Source organism: Amaranthus tricolor, chromosome 2 (genome assembly GCF_026212465.1).
Source record: "Amaranthus tricolor cultivar Red isolate AtriRed21 chromosome 2, ASM2621246v1, whole genome shotgun sequence".
Classification (NCBI taxonomy): Eukaryota; Viridiplantae; Streptophyta; class Magnoliopsida; order Caryophyllales; family Amaranthaceae; genus Amaranthus; species Amaranthus tricolor.
This window is the reverse complement of record NC_080048.1, coordinates 25,069,733-25,087,340: the sequence shown is the minus strand read 5'-3', so window position 1 is coordinate 25,087,340 and position 17,608 is coordinate 25,069,733. Positions and strand designations below refer to the sequence as shown.

The 17,608-nt window shown below is 33.4% G+C and overlaps 3 protein-coding genes across 3 annotated transcripts; 1 reads left to right on the top strand and 2 right to left on the bottom strand.

Annotated features, from left to right (window-relative positions):
* Nucleotides 1–1,258: 1,258 nt before the first annotated feature.
* LOC130805635 (uncharacterized) lies at nucleotides 1,259–2,981 on the bottom strand. The gene is made up of 2 exons (XM_057670420.1): nucleotides 2,580–2,981; nucleotides 1,259–2,467 (listed from the first exon to the last, which is right to left on the bottom strand). Exons 1-2 carry the CDS (start codon nucleotides 2,979–2,981, stop codon nucleotides 1,259–1,261), a joined length of 1,611 nt encoding a protein of 536 aa, XP_057526403.1.
* A 1,158-nt stretch (nucleotides 2,982–4,139) lies between these two features.
* Nucleotides 4,140–11,396, top strand: LOC130805634 (uncharacterized). The gene is made up of 4 exons (XM_057670419.1): nucleotides 4,140–4,296; nucleotides 5,374–5,808; nucleotides 6,176–6,939; nucleotides 11,112–11,396. Exons 1-4 carry the CDS (start codon nucleotides 4,140–4,142, stop codon nucleotides 11,394–11,396), a joined length of 1,641 nt encoding a protein of 546 aa, XP_057526402.1.
* Nucleotides 11,397–11,826: 430 nt separating this feature from the next.
* LOC130805951 (cysteine proteinase mucunain-like) lies at nucleotides 11,827–16,368 on the bottom strand. Its single transcript, XM_057670807.1, has 5 exons — nucleotides 15,782–16,368; nucleotides 13,113–13,348; nucleotides 12,861–13,001; nucleotides 12,307–12,759; nucleotides 11,827–12,217 (listed from the first exon to the last, which is right to left on the bottom strand). The coding sequence occupies exons 1-5, from the start codon at nucleotides 16,275–16,277 to the stop codon at nucleotides 12,140–12,142; spliced, it is 1,404 nt and encodes a 467-aa protein (XP_057526790.1). The 5' UTR covers nucleotides 16,278–16,368; the 3' UTR covers nucleotides 11,827–12,139.
* Between the last annotated feature and the right edge of the window lie 1,240 nt (nucleotides 16,369–17,608).

Here is a 17,608-nt window from a genome sequence, read left to right as displayed (position 1 = left end):
CTGCACAAACTTAAGAAGGAAACCATTACAATGTATTACTTAAAAGCTTTCTTACTTGATTTTGTATCCATTTGGAAAATTGTTCTTTGTGCCTCCGTTCTACATTTCTTGGACATTCCTTCTCCAATTCCAACTTATGTTTCTATCACACCATATAAAAACAAATAAATGTGGCTTCTATAGCCTAAAATATACTATACAATTCAAACTAATTAAACATAAAGAATAAAAATGGCTTACTGGACAAACTTAAGAAGCGGATCGTAATTTTGAAGAATATAAAAATGGATTTGATCACACTTTAGATGATCTAGATGTTTTGGTGTACTCCCCCCAATGGTATGTCCAAGTGGTCTAAAAACCTCAAGGTTTGATTTTAAGGTATCCTCTTCCATATCTTCATCGTCATTTCTTACTTTGCGATTGAATTTAGTGTCAATGTCACTCATGTACCTAGAGCAAAATGTTAAGCACTCATCTGCCAAATAACCTTCAGCAATGCAACCTTCTGGATGTGCTCGATTTCGAATATATGTTTTTAATGTTCGGAGATACCTAATAGAATAAGACATGTTATGTTAGTATTTGAATAATTGAGAAACATGGATGAGTATATTTCTTAAAGAAAAAGTATACCTCTCAATAGGATACATCCATCGATATCGAACTGGTCCAGCAATTTTTGCCTCAGTTGCCAAATGTACAACTAAATGCACCATAACATCAAAAAAAGCCGGTGGAAATATCATTTCCAACTTGCATAAGGTGTAAGGAATTTTTTTTTCAAGTTCTTCCAATTGACCAACACTTATGTTTTTAGAGCAAAGGTCTCGAAAAAAAAAACTTAGTTCAACCAAAGGGTCATAAACCTCTTTAGGTAAAAACCCACGAAGTGCAAGGGGAAGCAACTGCTCCATAAAAACATGATGGTCATGGCTCTTCAAACATGATATCTTTTTTCCATTATCTTTAACACAACGAGAAATGTTTGATAGATTTCCATCGGGAGATTTCAATTTTGAAAACATACGACATATAGCAACCTTGGCATCTGACCTCATTGTATATATAGCAATAGGAACACGCACCTTACCATCAACCACTTTAGGATGCAACTTATCTCTGATTTTCATCTTCACCAAATCCAATCGAGCCTTCAAAGTATCTTTGTTTTTGCCTTGTATGCTCATTAAAGTACCCAAGATATTATCAGAGACATTTTTCTCAATATGCATAACATCTAAGTTATGAAGAATTTTTAATTTCCTCCAATACGGCAAGGTAAAGAAAATGCTTTTCTTTTTCCACCCAAACAAGCTATTAGAAGCATCCCTTTTCTTTTGTTCCCTACAATCTTCCCATATTTTGCTTGTGAGAATCGGCTATAATGTTGTAATACATCATCCCCACTCAATGAAACTGGTGCAACACCCTTTTCAATTTTACCGTCAAAAGAATTGGCATCATTTCTCCACTTATGATTCATTGGAAGCCAACGTCGATGCCCTAAATAACCACCCTTATGCATCAACGACGTCCGTTTAGTTTCCTTATGACAACATGGACAAGCGTAATAACCTTTCGTAGACCATCCAGACAAATCTGCATACGCAGGAAAGTCATTGATAGTCCACAGTAGTGATGCACGCAAGATGAAATTTTTTTTAGAGTAAGCATCATAGGTTTCAACACCAACCTCCCAAAGCTCCTTTAACTCCTCAATAAGTGGTTGGAGGTAGACGTCCATATTAATTCCAGGACTTGTTGGACCTGGTACTAGTAAAGATAGCATAAATGAATAAGGTTTCATGCATAACCAAGGAGGAAAATTATAAGGGATAAGAACCACTGGCCATATGCTATGTTGTGAATTATTGAAAGGCTGAAAGCCATCACAAGCTAGTCCAAGTCTAACATTTCGCACATCTTTAGCAAATTCACTATACTCTTCATCAAATGATTTCCATGCAAAGGAGTCAGATGGATGTCTCATTGTATTATCCAACCCACTCGTATTGTCATCCTCCAAAAAGGTATCATCCTCCTCTTCCCTAGAAAGGGCATCATCATCTATAATCCTATCACAATCATTCACTTTAGTAGCATCCCTTTCTTTGTGCCAACGCATGTCTTTGGATGTATTTCTACACATGTACAACCTTTGTAGCCTAGGCTTCAATGGAAAATATCTTAGCACTTTTCTAGAAACCTTTACCCCTTTAGAAGAGCCTTCCTTTTCTTGTTTCCACCTTGATAAACCACAAGTGGGACACTCAATCAATTTTTCATGCTCTTTCCAATAAAGAATACAATCATTTTCACAAGCATCAATCTTATAATAATCAAGGCCCAAGTCTTTAATGAATTTCTTAGCCTCGTAATAAGAAGTTGGAAGGTAAGCGCCATAGCCTTGACATTCTAATTGGAGTAAACTATCAAAAGACTTATCAGACCAATTATTCAAAACCTTTAAATGTAATAATTTAACAATATATGACAACTTAGACATTGTTGTGCCAATAAATTGTTAATGGTTCTTGGTACTCCTCTAAAAGTTTGAAAAACTTTTTTGCATTTGCATTAGGTTTCTCATACTCCTCAACATTATTTAAAGCCTCTTCAGCACTCCCAACATTCATAGCACCAAATCCACATGCATCTTGCAACATTGTGAAACCACTATCAATGTCATTCGACTCATCAACATCATCCCCATAACTTGAATCAACTAATTCTTCCCCGTGAAGTTCCCAAAAAGTGTACTTCTCATACATTCCTCCCTTAAGCAAGTCGAATCTTACATCACATTTTGTTTTAAGAAATATATTGCGAAAACTATTACAAGGGCACCTAATAGTAGTACTATCTCGATCATCTTCTCTTACTTTGGAAAGAGCAAAATTTAGAAACTCATCAACACCATTTACATAATCAATAGATGAATGATCTTTTACTTTGACCCATGCCTTATTCAAAATCATTTCCTATATTTAAACTTTATAGTAATTAGATTATATGACATTCAATAATATCACCAAGAACTCCTTATAATATTGTTAACAGTTAATACAAGAACAAGAACAATTTAACAACTTGTAGAACAATTTAATTTTGAGTTGTTTGAAGAACAATTTAGCGATTCAAAAAGAACAAGAACAATTTAAATTTTTGAATGAAACACAAGAACAGTTTTAACAACTTGAATAACAATTTAACGACTATGTGAGAGAGAATTTTAACTCTAAGTTGTTTGAAGAACAATTTAACAATAAAAACAAGAACAAAGATTACCATTTTTTCCAATGTATGCATGACAAATCAATTTAGAAAATATTTTCAATACATGACAAATCAACTTAGACAAATCAACTTGAATAAACAAGAACAATTTAAGAAGTTCACATGAACCATTTTACTAGGCTTCATTATAATCTAAAACAAATAAACTAAAAATCTTTTCCCTCATCAAGTATGTATCATCACAATCGCAAAAAATGAGTTCTTTTGCTTCAATTTGAAAAGAAAAACTAATTCCACCATGACATCAAAACCTTACACAGTGAAATCATAGGCCAAAAAAACTTACTTTTGCTTTAATCTTATCATCTAGAACTTCAATTTTGAAGTAACTCCATCAATTTTTTCTTAGCATTACTTTGGAAGAATCTCACATTTTCATAAATTATCCATATAAATCAAAAGCAATCTCACCTTATTCAAGAAACGGTATAAATCCAAAACAAACGCAAGTAGTTTTCAATACAAAAAAACACACAAACATAAACCCCCAAAAAACGCAAGTAATTAAGCCCGCAAGATCTAATTGTAAATCCTCAGTGGCAAAGAAAAAGGTTAATCTATGTCATGAAATACAACCCAACATTTCAAAATCATGAAATACACATACATAAATCTGATAATTAGAACAAAGCCCAACAAAAAGGCGAACTCTTGTTCCTTCGCACTGCCAAGACTGAAAATACGTACAACCCAACATTTCAAACTGATGAAATACACATACATTAATCTGGTAATTACAACAAAGCCCAAGAAATTCAAAGAACAACCCATAAATTGAAAACAACAAGAAACAAGAACAAGAAATTTAAAGAAAAAAAGGCAAAAAAAAATAAAACTACATGTCGTGGGTTCAAAGGCGGTTGAAGGGTAGCGTAGCGGCAGCACCGGTGTGCAGAAGGCGGCTGAAACTCCGGCATGCAGGCGGCAGACGCTCCGATGTGCAGGCGGCAATCGCTTACCTCCGGTGTGCGGGATTAGGGCTTGTGAGGGAATCGGGTTTGTGAGGGAATGGTATGGGCGCCGTATGGGATTCTGAAATTTCGAGGGAAGGAATGCGATTATGAGGGATTGGGAAACTGTTTTGAGAGGGAAATGAAAAAAAAATTATTAGTATAAGGTTTTTTGCAACGACTTTATTGTATCTGTATATTCAAATATTTTTCGCAACAATATATACAGTTACGAATTATTTATTTAATTTTAACAACTAAATTGTTTGTTGCAAAAAATTGGGTTATACCGGGAAATTATTCTAAGGGGTGGGGAAGTATATTTTTTTTATGGCAACGATTATTTAGCAACAACAACGGATTTTGCAACAACTTGTATTTTTCGCAACGAAAAAAATATAGTCGTTGCTAAAAACAAGTTTTCTTGTAGTGGCAATCGCAAAATTGATTAACAATTAAAGGTCCTCTTTTTTGTATATTTTTTTTTCTGCAGTTTTATATAAGGCTTTGAGCTTCAATTGCGCAACATTCTCATAATTAAATCGTTGAACCGCCATGCACATGCAGTTTAGCTGTTTATTGAATTGAAATACGTTGACCTGACATCTGAAACAAGTTAAGGGATCGAAGACTGGTATTTATTTTTCTAACATGCTGTTCGTGACATTCAGACCCTAGGCGAAAAATAGAAAAAAAACTCTTATATAAGTAAAGTTGCGGTTATTTTTTTTTTCAACTATGTAGTTCAGTAGTCATGCGCTTAATTAAAAAACCTAATGCTGCAAGTTCAATTTACCCTAAAAGCCATTTAAGTAAATACTAATTTATAATTATAAGGATTAACTTAATTTATTAGGTCTTTTTATGAGTTGGACCCTAAGTGGTTGCACCTCAAAACTATCCTAGGGACGACCCTACTAACTTGGAAGTACACGTTTATATAAGGACTTGGTTTGCATTGTTTGCTAGATATCATTCCTTTTATCTAATCTCTTGTTTATCTCGTAATACCAAACCATAATTAGCTATCTTTGTTTTTTTTTTGTAAGAATATATTGCGAGAACTTGTATGAAATAATGGCTTTACCCAAGATGTTGTTATATCTTGGGTTTGTTGTCTTAGTTTTGGGTATTATGATAGAGGGTGCAACTCCTCCTGGAATTGCTAAAAATCCTTCAAATGCAACATGTAAAATCAAGAAGTACAAGCATTGCTATAACTTGCCCCATGTTTGTCCTAAGTTTTGTCCTGATACTTGTACTGTTGAATGTCCTTCTTGCAAACCTATGTGTGTCCCTGGTTCATCACCACCACAACATGATGGTCATGATGATGATGATGATGATAATAAAACACCCCCAAGCCCAATACCATCGTCACCATCACCACCCTACACTCCAACTCCATCTTCTCCTAATTCTTCTGGTGTTGCCGCTAGGAAGAGAGTTCGATGCAGGAACAAGTACTATGGACAATGCTACAATCAACCCCTTCTTTGTCCTGCTAATTGCCCTACTTCATGTCAAGTTGATTGTGTTACTTGCAAGCCCGTTTGCAGTAAGCCTCTATTCTCTTCAATTTCTTTTCTTAATTAATCTATAATTTGATCTAGGAACTCATTCAATGCAAACCTAATTCTGGAAAAATATGTTAAGAACAATTACATAACTGTTAAATTAGACTAGACTTATTATAAACGCCAACATGTTAATGGAGAGATACACAAGGTGTACAACTTCATAACCCAAGAAGCTAGATATATATATTATTCCAAAACCATATGACAATGGAAAGAAGGTCTCCAATAACTTATAAAGTGTGCAAAATATGTGAGATAAACCATTCCAACAATAACACATTTACAATTAACTAAAATTAATTCTGAAATTCCTTTTATTTGTGGCTGGATTGTGTACGTACGTAGGTTGTGACTATCCAAGAGCTGTATGCCAAGACCCTCGTTTCATTGGTGGAGACGGAATCACCTTCTACTTCCATGGCAAAAAAGACCAAGACTTTTGCCTAGTCACAGACTCAAACCTCCACATAAATGCACACTTCATTGGAAAAAGAAACAACAACTTGAGACGTGACTTTACATGGGTTGAGTCGATCGGAGTCCTGTTCGATAACCATCGCCTCTTCGTTAGAGCCAAGAAGACCTCTACATGGGATGATGCCAATGATCGTTTATCCATAGCTTTTGATGGCGAACCCATCTACCTTGAGGAAACTGTTGGATACGAGTGGAAGTCTACATCCACCCCACAAGTCACCATAACACGAACTACCTTTGAAACCAATACTATCACTGTTGAAGTCCAAGGAATACTCAAGATCACAACTAAAGTTGTACCTATCACTCAAGAATATTCTAGAGTTCACAATTATGGAATTACGAACGAAGATTGCTTCGCTCATCTTGATTTAGGATTCAAGTTCTACTCATTAACCGGAAAAGTTGATGGTGTGTTGGGGAAAACTTATGGAGATGAGTATGTTAGCAAAGTGAATGTAAGAGCTCCAATGGTGGTTATGGGAGGAGAAAAAGAGTATGTAAGTAGTAGTATTTTTGCTACTGATTGTTTGGCTTCAAGGTTTAAGGTTTATCATCAAGAGGAGAGTTCATTGGAGGCCTCGGAGCTTGCCCACATGAATTGTGTTAGTGAAATGCATGGTGAGGCTGGGGTAGTTTGCAAGAGATAATTGACTTGAGCTGCTATATTTAGTCCCAACTTATGTGGGAGATTTTTACTAAAAGATTCTTCTTATACGTACTTACTACTTAGGTTATTACCTAAACATTTCTAATAAACTTTATCTTGTGAGATATGATATACAACATATAACACTATTTCAATTTTCATAGTATTTTATTCAATGTTACATATTGTATTTGGAGGAGATGATAATAGAAATATATTAATTATTGTTTCCTCTATCTCAATGAGTTATTATTATTTTACTTGATAATTAAATTATTATTTGATTTCCTTTATCTGGCCGGGTAGGATCTAGAAAAATCAAACCTCTATTTTTTTTTTTGAATTCAAATCTAAACTCAAATTCATTGAGTTTGAATTTAAACAGTCTCTAAATTTAGGTTGAAAATACTTTTTCTTTTTCCATAAAAAATGTAATTGAAAAAACTCAATAAAGCTGATACATTCTTTTTGATGCTGAGGATATGATGCAAATTTAGATTATGGTCACATTTACTATTGGGTACTTGTTTCAAGATATTTGTCTGTCGACAAGTCCGGAATTTTGATGCAACGGATCTTTTTAGAACTCCTTAACCAAGACTTGCTTGATATCACATCTAATAGCTAGGCCAATCTCGCACATGCTTTCCTCTACAAACTTTTGTATCGATTTGCTTTGATAAAGAAAAGGAAAACAGCTAGCTAGTGACATTATTGCGGGTCCACTGGTCCTTCTACAAGTAGTACTAAATCTTACTTATATTTAAATAATTATGACGCTATATGATGCAACGTTACTTAAATAAACTTGTATTATATAGTTGTGGAAACGGGAGCATATTATTTTTTGCGCTCCTACTTTTACAACTTGACAGTGCAAAGGAGGAGACGAGCAACCCATTCTTCTCCGTGAATTGAAAACAATAGTCATATACTTGAAATTACGTGCTAAGTTGCGTTTTTAAGGTTTTTTAAGCTTTATTTGGCACATGAAATTACGTCCACTTGGTTTGTTTGACATAAAATTTGGCACATGAAACTATTTGGTGTATATAATTGTATTCAAATGGTTAGAATTGAAAATAATAGTTATATACTTGAAATTACATGCTAAGTTGCGTTTTTAAGATTTTTTAAGCCTTTTTTTGCACTTACTCGCTTAAAGTAGTTCAAACTTGGTTTGTTTGCCTTGAAATTTGGCACACAACACTAATTAGTATATACTATTGTTTTGAAATGGTTGGAATTGAAAAAAATAGTCATGTACTTGAAGTTACGTGCTAAGTTTCGTTTTTAAGGTTTTTTTAAGGTTTTTAAAGGTTTTTTTAAGCTTTTTGGCACTTACTGGCTTTAAGTAGTTCAAACTTGGTTTGTTTGGCATAAAACTTGGCACACAACACTAATTAGTATACATTATTGTTTTGAAATGGTTAGGATTGAAAAAAATAGTCATATGTTTGAAATTACATACTAAGTTGCGTGTTTAAGATTTTTTTAGCGTTTTTGGCAGTTACTCGCTTTAAGTTGTTCGAACTTGGTTTGTTTTGCATGAAACTTGGCCCACAACACTAATTAATATATATTATTGTTTTTAAATGGTTAGAATTAAAAACAATAGTTATATGCTTGAAATTACGTGCTATGTTACGTTTTTAAGGTTTTTTAAGTTTCTTTGGCACTTACTCGCTTAAAGGAATTCAAACTTAGATTGTTTGCCAAAACATGGCACACGATACTATTTGGTATATGTTAATATTTTGAAATGGTTAGAATTTAAAACAATAGTCATATGCTTGAAATTACGTGCTAAGTTGCGTTTTTAATGTTTTATAAGTTTTTCTGGCACTTACTTGCATAAAGCAGTTCTTACTTGATTTGTTTGACATGAAACTTGGCACACAACACTAATTAGTATATATTATTGTTTCGAAATGGTTAGAATTGAAAACTGTAGTCATATGCTTAAAATTACGTGTTAAGTTGCGTTTTTAAAGGTTTTTTTATGCTTTTTTTAGCACTTACTCGCTTAAAGTTCAAACTTGGTTTGTTTGCCATGAAACTTGGAACACAGTACTATTTGGTATAGTTATTATTTTTAAATGGTTAGAATTGAAAACAATAGTCATATGCTTGAAATTACATGGTAAGTTGCGTTTTTAAGGTTTTTTAAGCTTTTTTAGCATTTACTCGCTTAAAGTAGTTCAAAGTTAGTTCGTTTGGCATGAAACGTGGCACACAACACTATTTTGTATACATTATTGTATTCATATGGTTTGAATTGAAAACAATAGTCATAAGCTTGAATTTACTTGCTAAGTTGCGTTTTTAAGGTTTTTTAAGCTTTTTTGGCACTTACTCGCTTAAAGTAGTTGAAACTTGGTTTGTTTGCCATGAAATTTGGCACACTACACTATTTATCATATGTTATTGTTTTGAAATGGATAGAAATGAAAACAATAGTCATATGCTGGAAATTAGGTGCTAAGTTGCGTTTTTAAAGTTTTTTAAGCTTTTGTGACACTTACTCGCTTAAAGTAGTTCTAACTTGGTTTGTTTAGCATGATACTTGACACACAACACTAGCTAGTATATATTCTTGTTTTAAAAGGGTGGGAATTGAAAACAATAGTCATTTATACTTGAAATTACGTACTAAGTTGTGTTTTTAAGTTTTTTTAAACATTTTTGCACTTTTTCTTGCATAAAGTAGTTCAAACTTGGTTTATTTGGCATTAAACTTGGCACCCAACACTATGTCGTATATATTATTGTATTGAAATGGTTTGAAGTGAAAAAATACACATGTGCTTGAAATTACTTATGAATTTGCGTTTTTTTTAATCCTTTTAAGCTTTTTTTGGCACTTACTTGTTTAAAATAGTTCAAACTTGGATTGTTTGGCATGAAACTTGGCATATAACATTAATTGGTACATATTATTGTTTTGAAATGGTTAGAATTAAAAACAATAGTCAAATGCTTGAAATTACGTGCTAAGTTGCGTTTTTAAGGTTTTTTATGCTTTTTTTGGGTAGTTCGAACATGGTTTGTTTGGCATGAAACTTGGCACACATCAATAATTAGTATATATGCTTGAAATTACGTAGTTTTGTTTTAAGGTTTTTTTAAGGTTTTTGGCATTTATTCGCTTTAATTAGTTCAAACTTGGTTTGTTTGCCATGAAACTTGGCAAACAACATTAATTAGTATATATATTGTTTTGAAATGGTTAGCATTGAAAACAATAGTCATATGTCTTAAATTACGTACTAAGTTGCGTTTTTAAGGTTTTTGGTGCTTTTTTTAGCACTTACTCGCTTAATGTAGGTCAAACTTCGTTTGTTTGCCATTAAGTTTGGCACACAACACTGGTATATGTTATTGTTTTGAAATGATTAGAATTGAAAACAATAGTCATATGTTTGAAATTACGTGCTAAGTTGCGTTTTTAAGGTTTTATAAGTTTTTTTTAACATTTACTTGCTTAAAGTAGTTTAAACTTGGTTTGTTTGGAATGAAACTAAGCACACAATACTATTTTGTATATATTATTGTATTAAAATGCTTAGAATTGAAAAACATAGTCATGTGCTTGCAATTACGTGTTAAGTTGCGTTTTAAACATTTTAAAGTTGTTTTGGCATTTACTCGCTTAAGGTAGTGCAAACTTGATTTATTTGGCATGAAACTTGGCACACATTAGTAATTAGTATATATAATTGTTTTGAAAATCTTAGAATTAAAAACAATATTCATATGCTTGAAATTACGTAGTAAGTTTTGTTTTTAAGGTTCTTTTAAGCTTTTTGGCATTTATTCGCTTTAATTAGTTCAAACTTGGTTTGTTTGCCTTGAAATTTGGCACACAACACTAATTAGTATATATAATTGTTTTGAAATGGTTAGAATTGAAAAAAATAGTCATATACTTGAAGTTATGTGCTAAGTTTCGTTTTTAAGGTTTTTTAAGCTTTTTTGGCACTTACTAGCTTTAAGTAGTTCAAACTTGGTTTGTTTGGCATAAAACTTGGCACACAACACTAATTAGTATACATTATTGTTTTGAAATGGTTAGGATTGAAAACAATAGTCATATGCGTGAAATTACTTTGTATCATGTTGAGTGCTGATAGTGATCTCACCTTGCGTGGTTAGTGTGATTCGGATTGGGCGAGTTGTCCTCTTACTCATCGCTCAATCATGGGTTGGTTGGTATTTCTCGGGTATTCTGCTATCTCTTGGAAGACTAAAAAGCAACCCACTGTGTCGATGTCTTTATCAGAGGCCAAATATCGCTCTATGGCGGCAGTTACTTGTGAGCTGGAGTGGCTTAAAGGCTTATTGTTGAATTTGGGTGTGCACCACCCAAAGGCAATCAAGTTGTTTTGTGATAGTCAGTTTTCTTTGCACATCGCAAAGAATACGATTTTTCATGAATGAACCAAATACATTGAAGCTGATTGTTATTTTGTTCAAGATGTAATTGTTGAAAGTTTGATTTTTCCATTCTATATCCCAACTACTTCCCAATTGGCCGACATCTTCACAAGGCACTTGGAATGTCACAGTTTGACTATCTTGGCTCCAAGTTGGGCATTTGAACACTCATGCTCTTACTTGAGAGGGTATTGTTTCTTAAATTTCTAGTAGCCTAAGTCAAGGTAATTTTAAGATTAGCTTTGTATATATATTTGAGTTGATTGATTAATAATGATGAAGCCATAAATTCATACTAATTCTACATTATTCTTGATTACAATTTGTGTTCAATGTAAAATTGAAGGTCATGGTCGGAGTTCAAGACCGAGAAAATCATGGATCTTATTTAAGATAACTAACTCGTAGTTAGCAATCAAGAACACACAAGATATTCTTAGTAGCAGATCGAATCAGTAATTCATAATAACTGAATATAGGTGAAACTGTATACACAAATCAGTAATTACTTAAAGCGAATGTGCAATATTCCAATTCCCATGTCTTTAACATGGATTAATTCCCATAAAGTTTCTTAGTGCGATTTAGAGCATATATACAAAACCACCAAGCAGAAGGAAATGATGCATGGTGAAGAATACGACTTTTCCTTGATACGAGAAGCCAACTTGAGCAGCAGTAGTCCTCCAGCATCATCTGATTAATGACAAAGTCGAGAAATCTATTTTAGCTGCAATGTTAGGTGCTTAGAAAAGGCCGAATGTTGCATGGAGGGTTGCTGGAGTCCGCTTCAATGCTTTAACACTCAACGGGCTGTTCTTGCTCTGTTAAGCAAAAGCAGAGATTATCAGCTCTAACACTTCAATTATACAGGTAGGAGATAATAGTGATTAGTGAAATAATGTGTGTTTACCTTGTTGCAGGTACCCCTTCTGATGTTGCAGACGGGATAGTCATGGGGACAGCAGCTAGAGTGGTCAGCACAGCAGACAGCAGACTCCAATGGGCAACAACCCCAGGAAAAGCAGTAAGAACCATATTCAAAGACACAGCAGCAGGTGGTAGCAGAAGGGCATGAGTAGTATGAATCACAAGTTACAGTGGGTGATGGCGGAGATGGTGGAGTAGGGCCTGGGTTAGGAGGGTTATCTCCGGTTTTGACTGGATAAGAGGCCTCTATGGCAATACCACATTTACCTGATCTCAAACCCTTAACATTCCTCTCCATCCTTATGTAACCGTTCTCTCCCCAGTCAGCGCCCCATGAATTCCTCACAAGCCAGTAGTCCTTGCCATCCTCAGTGCCATAACCAACAGCTGTAACACCATGATCCACATCTGTTCCACATCTTCCAGTGAAAACACCCTGTATGTATACAAAAAAATAATTTAATTTCTTTCAGGAACAGAAACAGGATCAAAGATTTACTTCAGCAAAAAAAGGCATCGACAAGCACATATACTTACCGATTGATACAACTGGAAGGCATAGCCACCGGCTTCAATGGCAACACTTACTGGCTGGTGAGCAACTGCCTTCTGCAATGCCTTTTCATCATTCTCAGGAACATCTTCATATCCATCAATTGTAACGACCTTGGCATTTTTCTGCAAGAATATAAAAAAGGAAGAGTGAATCAAGATGTCAATCTGGTATAAAGTACGTACGTATGACAGTCATATAGCTAAATCAATTTTTTAAAAAACCATGATACAGACCTTAGCCTGATCACAAGTGCCATCCTTTTGTTTGTAAGGATAGTCTGCTTCAGTATCGATACCACCATTGTTGATGATGAACTCAAATGCGTAGTCCATAAGACCACCATCACATCCAGAATTGTAAGAAGTGTCACAATCAACAAGCTCTTGCTCAGACAAAGCCACCAAATCTCCGGTGACAATCTGATTTATTCCTTCCACAGCAGCAATTGCAGAGAATGCCCAACAACTCCCTTCATTTTAAAAAAGTAAAAGGGTCAAAAAATGCCAGATACTAAGAACTTATAACTCTATCAAACCTCACTAAATCTCTGACATAATAAGTTCTTACAAAATTACTCTATACACAAATAATTTTCCAACTCTGAATTTGATCACAAAAAAGATAAGCAAATAACATCACGAATTTGATCAAGATCACATTTTACAAATGACAACTCACAATTGAATACGCAAGGCCCATGAGATGATTTCCATCACAATGCACAAGTATACATATAAAGACATAGCCCTCATCATAAACCTGGCCACAACAGAAGCCCTCCACCAATGGCAAAGGTTAATTCCAAATCATCAATTAAGAGAAGCATCAAAATCACCTCAAGTATGTCCCCTAATTTGACAAAACAATATATATTTGTGCTAAGAGTGATTAGCTAATGCGACGTAATGCTCTAAGGAAAGCCTAGGTGAGAGGCTCTTAATGACATTGGCATAATGAATGTTGCTATCATAAAGATTAGTGAATGCCACCTAGTATTGAAAGAACGAGAATTGTTTAAAGATATAATTGGGAAAACAAATATATTAGAAAGATTGGAATATCAATTGCAACAATGTTTGCAATTAGATACTTAATAAATGTTAAGTTTGCTTCCAAATTACAGATTGCCTGAGTTGTATTCCTGTATCGAAGAAAATTCAAGTTTGGTTCATAGTCAAATAATTTGATAAGAAATTAAGCAAGGTCAATTTACAAATCAATCTTCAAGATTATCCGTCTTCTACGTTAAAATTGCTCCATTTGATCCCCAAAATGTGAAAGTTCTTTGGGTTAAATTGCCAAACAGTAGTAACTACAACTATCCACAAACGATTCATTGGCACCAAAAATGCTGAGTGGTGACAGACAAAATTTACAGGTATATATACTTTAGATCACTATGGAAACTAGTGGAAAATCTAAAGTGTGGCCCAATATAAACGTCAAAGGCCAAAAAAAAGATATAACTAGAAAAATGAAAACTATTGAAGATATTTCGCAAGGGACCAGCAACAAAGATTAATAATAAGTTCATACCCCACTATAGATAGTAGATAGACAGCGATTATGGCCCACGATAAAGAAAGTAATTTAATCGGTCAGCATCACCAAAAGAATCTTAGACAGATTAAGCAAAATAATCTCATTTCTCTACAAATTTTGGATTAGACATCGAATAAAAATGCTAGAAAATGATAAATGTCTTTTTAAAGAGCTTTGACAAATTGATTTATTTTACTAGATGATAATTAATTACATAACAATATTTACCTAATTTAAAATTTAATTTTTTAAAATTAGAGCTAAATAAGTGAAGTATTTATATAATTTATTAAAGCAATTCTATATATCTAACTTAGAAATTTATATATTTAATTGAATAAAAAAAATGGTGTATTATAATATATACTTTCCTCATTCTTAGAACTTATTTTTTTATATAATTCATACACATAAATTCGTACATTGCACAAGGATCTATACTAGATTGATAATAAAAACGCAACAAAATTTTCATTTATACAAGAATTTTGGTTAGAAAGTTTTATAAAAAAATATTCTATAGAACAAATGAAACCGTATATAAAATTTAACCAGGGGCAAAGCAACGAGTATAGAGACCAAATTTACTATTTGAAATTTAAAAAATTAAAACCCTTTATCAACCATTTAAAATTGTTGTCCATATATTTTGAAGAGAGAAATATATTGTGAATTGATAATTTTGGGTTTAATCCATTAAATTATGAGTTGATACTGGTAAAATCTAAAGAAAACAAACTAAAAGGTAAAAAGAAATATAGGAAGGTAGAACGGTTTCATATTAAAATTAAAAAGCACAAAATTCTGATTTCCACCCAACCGAAAGCAGCCACTTGCTCATATATTCACTTACGAACAAAACAGGTACTCAAGTCCTACTAGTCAATTTCCCCAATTTCGGCGAAATATCCGTTCACAACACAACAAAATTCAAAACTATTAAACGTAACCAAATTGAATCAAATTACAAATTAAATCACAAAAATTGTAATCAACATCATCCACAATGAATAAAAAACATCTATCAATTAATAAGAATAATCAAAACCATCATCAACAAAGAAAAAGTAAATATTTAGATAAAGTAAACAACTAAAACCAGCGCAATCAAAACCAATATAAATATATTTCAAAAAATGAATCAATATTATTTATAAATAAATAAAAATTAAAATCTTAATTGATTAATACTCCAAAAACAACCAGTGCCATCACTAATTAATTAATAAATTAAACAAAAAATAAGCTATTACTCCAGATAAAGTAAACAACAAAAACCAATTTGCGATTAACTTTAGCAATTTCACTATCAATTTGATTGACAAGAGTAAAAAAGCTAATCCAAGGAAAGTGAACTTACCACACGCCCCTTGATCTTTGACGGAAGCAACAGCACCTTTCTCTCTCCAATCAACAGACTCTGGCAATTGATCACCTTCCTTAACGGCATACCGATCACTCTTCATCTTCATCTTAGACAACAATCTCATCGAAGCTTTCTTCGTCTTCTTCCCCAAATAAATAGATCTAAACTCATCATTAGTCAAATCAGCAAACTTATTAAGCCCTAATTTAAACGTTTGTGACTCGTCAGAATTATGCTGGTCAATCAACTTTAGATTATCCTTAAAAATCTCAAATCTCTTCTCTTTTTCTCCCAAAGCATTGTAATTTTTCTTGTGTTTGACTAGCCATGTTTCATATATTAGCATCACTTCAGCGTCGGATCTACCCGACGAGGAGGCGAGATTGTGGTTGCGATCGTAGGAGATGATCGACATATCCATGGCGAAGGAGAGAGAAAGAAGGGAGAAGAGAAGAAGTAAAGAGAAATAGGAGGGTTTTGAGAACGCCATTATTGTTGGAGAGATGAAGAAAAGAGGGGAAATGATATTTGTGATAGGAAAGGAGAGGTGAAGAAGAGTTTATATAAAAAAAAATAGGAGGTTAGTTGAGTAAGGAAAGTGGACTACTATTAAAAAAAGAGTGCACAATTATATGAGATAAAGAGATGACAAAAGACAAAAATAAAATAAAAATTAAAAACAAAATGAATAATATACACACTTAGTTTTTAATGTTAACAAAAATTGATAAATTAATAATTCAAACTTTTACTCATTCATTATAAATAATTTTAATTATTAAATTATTTTTTAATAAATTAATTTTTGTTTTTAGTTTATGATAACCGGTTTCTAGTACGTCGTTAATACTAAGAACCAAGTTATACAAGCAATATTTATAATCACCCTGATACTACTACAACGAGTGCAATGGTAAGTCGGGGGTCGAACCACAAGGACAAGGGATGCTAGACTAAAGACTTAGTGTGGAAGGTTATATGGAAGGTAGGTTGGTGGGTGAACTTAACTAATAACAAGAATAAGAAGCGAAACTCAACAATGAAAGACAAGCGGGGAGTAGACTACGTCCACTTTAGGATGGTCTATTGGAAATAAAGATAAGCTAGGTCAAGGGAGTTCGAACGATAATCATTCAAGACACTCTAGATATTGAGAGGAAGTTGGTGACCATATAAACCACATGAACAACCTATAATCACCCTATGTCTCTCTAGGAGTGGCAGGACAAAGTTCGAATCGAATATCTATCAACAACCATCATCAACCCCAACCCTAATCCTAAACATTGAAGACAAGACCAAACTTAGGGTTTCTTTAACCTAAAACCCTAAAGAAACTACTCTAACATACTAGAGATAAAAGCAATAAACACGAAAAGCATTAAAGGAACTCAAGAACATGAAAGCATTTTATCTAAACTAAGAAAGCATTAAATGAAAGCATTAAAGGAAAGCAATAGAAATAAGCAATAGAGGAAAGCAATAAAGACATCAAAGCATTAAAGAAATAAACTTACATAAATGAAGTGACATGAAAATGGATGAAAGCATAAATAAAGAACTACAAATCCATATTAGGGCAAAAACTAGAGAAAGCATTAAAGGGTTTGATGTTCTAAAATGAGGCACTAAGGCACTCAAACTAGGCATCCCGTTTATTCAGATACAATGGGGTGTTTATAAGCTAAGGAACAAAAGGGGTAATAAGCCCTAAAAGCCCTCGGGAATAAACTTGCGAAGAAAACAAGTCGCGCAGAAAAAGACCCCCATTCGGCCGAATTGAGGTGTCATTCGACCGAATGGGGCTTCATTCGCCATTTC